This window comes from Labrus bergylta, chromosome 18, assembly GCF_963930695.1.
Source record: "Labrus bergylta chromosome 18, fLabBer1.1, whole genome shotgun sequence".
NCBI classification, from domain to species: Eukaryota; Metazoa; Chordata; class Actinopteri; order Labriformes; family Labridae; genus Labrus; species Labrus bergylta.
The window spans coordinates 9,582,770-9,585,989 of NC_089212.1; the positions used below are offsets into that span (position 1 = coordinate 9,582,770).

Here is a 3,220-nt window from a genome sequence, read left to right on the forward strand (position 1 = left end):
TGACAATCCCCAAGTACTGACAAGAGCTCTTTTCAGTGTCAATAGCCTCATATATTAGCGCTAACAGCCTTTGTGGTGAGCAAGGGTGTCAGGCCTTTTGGCCTGACAGCGCTTGTTACCATGATGAAATGTAGATTGAATGGATGAGATTTGTGTCCCAGGCACGTGAGCCTGGACTCAACCGGCCTTTGTGTCTCACACATGGCTATTGTTCAATTCTATTCAGAGTTCTCAGGAGGAGGAGGTGTAGGAGGGAGGTAGTTGACAATGAGTTACATCTCTTTATTTATCCCGATCTCCAACTCATCTGTCAGCCGTGGGAGGATAAGTATGTAGTTTACACGCTTGATTTGTGCTAAGTGAGGGTCATCCAATGTTGCGTTGTTTGATTCCAGGTTCTTCATGGCAATCAGTGTCAATAGAACTTTAGAAGGATTAATACTGGATTGATTATTTTTTTTAAACAAATACATTTTCACTATAATGCAACCACATTTCTCTGCAAATACGAGTTTTGAGTATGTAAAAACTGTCTACAAGTTTTTGAAAGAAGTTCTGTTTGCTTTGATTGAAACTTATTTCAGACCGATCACATTATGTACTATCATTTAAATTTGCTCTTTGAGTTCTTATGAGACAGAGACAAATCACTGGCTTCAAGCTAACGGCATGGCTATGTCCCTCTCGTGTGTCAGACAAAAGTGACGAGCCTTACTGGCGCCTGTGTCGGCTTTTCATCTCCTACACCCCATTGAGGTAAGATTGATGGTCCCCTGCACGCCACATGTAGCCTCTGTTCTGTGATATTGTCTGGTCCTTTCGTCCCTCTAGCTCTGCAAAGAGTAGTCTCTAAAACTGGTAAGCAATGAATTACACTTTGTCCTATGCATACATTTTTTTACAAATACTCTTCTGTCCTGCCATCAACCAATAATGGTAAATGTACTTGACCTTGTATAGCGCTTTTCAAGTCTTCTGACTACACAAAGTACTTTTACAACGTAGGTCACACCTACCCATTTACACTCTGATGGCAGTGGTTGCTATGTTAAGTGGCCATCAGCAGTAACTATTCCCATTCATACACATTATGTCACTGATGAAGCAACTTGGGGCAAGTATCTTGCCCAAGGACACATCGGAGATGTGGCTGCATGAGCTTGGGATCCAACCCCCAATCTTCCGGTTGATAGATGACCGACTGAGCCACAGCTGTCCCTATATTCAGTTAGATAGGATGGTTTTGTTTGACTTTTAATTAAGCTGCTTTGTATTTTAATAGTTTATAATGCAGCAACTTTTATTGACAGTTTTCAGACGAATAGTGCCTGGCTTATTTCTTTAATTTGACTTGTTTAGAGAAAAACAAAATTATTCGAATCATCAGTAATTTAAATATTACTCTCATGAAAAAAAACAGACAGCAATTGCATGTATACCAAATTTTTAATTTAGGAAAATAGAAATCCTGTACAACATTGCTATAGTTTCTGACATTTCTTCACCACAGATAAATAACTGTTTTAGCTACTTTGAGAAAACCCCTTACAAGACTTTGAATATTTGTATACAGTGTAGAAACAATGCAAATGAGACAAATGATAAAAGATAGCAGCAGTTTTCAGAAGATATATACAGTATGTACATGTTCTGGCATTATTTATCATTATAGCAGTTCATTCAGTCACCTCAGGTCAGCAACTTTGTTCATCCACACGACAAAGGTTAGTGTATAGAGAGTCATGCTCACTTGGTCATAGACAAGCTATGTAATGTGGAGGTGGGCAAAGGCTGGCAAAGTGAGCAAGGGCAAGGCATGCCAGGAAAGTGCCTATAGGTGCCGGTCAGATGATGGGGGTCCTTAAGAAGTCCCTGGACAGCAGAATGAAAACCCAGGAAGCTGGCAGAGGGAGGCGAGTGTGGGGCTGGCACTACAGCAGAAGTTGAGTGATGCTGGAGAGCTGAAGGGGCGCTGCCCACCAGAGAGTGCAGAGACTGGGCCAGAGGATGCAGAGGGAGATGTGCAGTGGGGGCTGCAGGGTTAATAGCAGGTAGGGCAGCTGGACGGCTCTGAATGGAAGCACTGGCTCCATAAACGTCACCCACCAGCTTTTTCATCTCATCCAAAGAGCTGGAAAGCATGAGGATGTAGTTGCGAGCTAAAAGCAAGGTGGAAATTTTCGAAAGCTTGCGTACTGATGGTCCATGAGCATAGGGCATTACCTCTCTCAGGCCGTCCATTGCCTGGTTCAGATCATGCATCCTCTTTCTCTCCCGACTGTTGACTTTCAATCTCAGGTCTTGCACATCATTTTTGCTGAGCTCAGACCTGGTATTGGCACCCCCACTGCAAATCATTCTGCCTTCGTTATCCTCACTACCAGCTCTTTTTTCTCTGCAATATGTCTGGAACATCTTGTTGGAGAAGAAACTCCCGGCAGAGTCGTCTACAATCAGGTCTGGGGATGAAGAGCGGCTGCAGGTGGAGCCTGTGTCAGAATCCATTTTGGTTGAAAAAAAGAGAAAACTGGGACTTAAACTGAAAAAGAAAGCAGCTGAAAAAACCTCGTACTTCTTATTGCTCTGCTTTCCAGTTCTCTGTAGTGTCGCCGCAATTTCACTTGCCTCTGAGTTTGTGCTGTTCAGTCTAATGGCCAGTCTGTCCACTTGAATCAATCTGTCTTAACTGTCACCCTCTGGGCCCACTGGGTTGTATTTATACCACTGACAAAACAAAGGAACAATAAAGTCGCATAATGAGACACTTGGAGCATGAGCCAATTGCAGAAGGGACATCCCCCACCCCTACATCTCTTTTTCGCAGCCCCCACCTCACCTTCCCACACTAACGTTTGAAACCCCCAACCCCGTTGAACCCTCTACACATTAACCAAAAATGGGGTGTGCTGTGTCAAGATGCACATTTAGGAGTCAAAAAGAGTTGTGTTAAAATGTCCTCTAAAAATACATGATGTACAGTGAATGTGTTAATAGGAACTGTAGCAAAAGTAAGTACGACTCTTTTGTGAGTAGGTAAAATATTTACATTATAGTTTGCAATAATGCAGACACAGTACATTTTCCTGATGGGAATTCATCTGAGTAATTAGAAGTGCAAGTAAAAGTGAGAGTTTAAACTTCCTTAGAGTGATTTGGAACAAATTTTTATTTCACTTGTCAGTAGCACGCAATATATTAGGTCTAAATGTCTTAATAACAT

The 3,220-nt window shown here is 42.2% G+C and overlaps 1 protein-coding gene across 1 annotated transcript; it reads right to left on the reverse strand.

Moving 5' to 3' along the window:
* Positions 1-1,434: 1,434 nt before the first annotated feature.
* On the reverse strand, positions 1,435-2,672 carry olig4 (oligodendrocyte transcription factor 4). The gene has a single exon (XM_020654797.3). The coding sequence runs from the start codon at positions 2,503-2,505 to the stop codon at positions 1,747-1,749; it is 759 nt and encodes a 252-aa protein (XP_020510453.1). The 5' UTR covers positions 2,506-2,672; the 3' UTR covers positions 1,435-1,746.
* Positions 2,673-3,220: the final 548 nt, after the last annotated feature.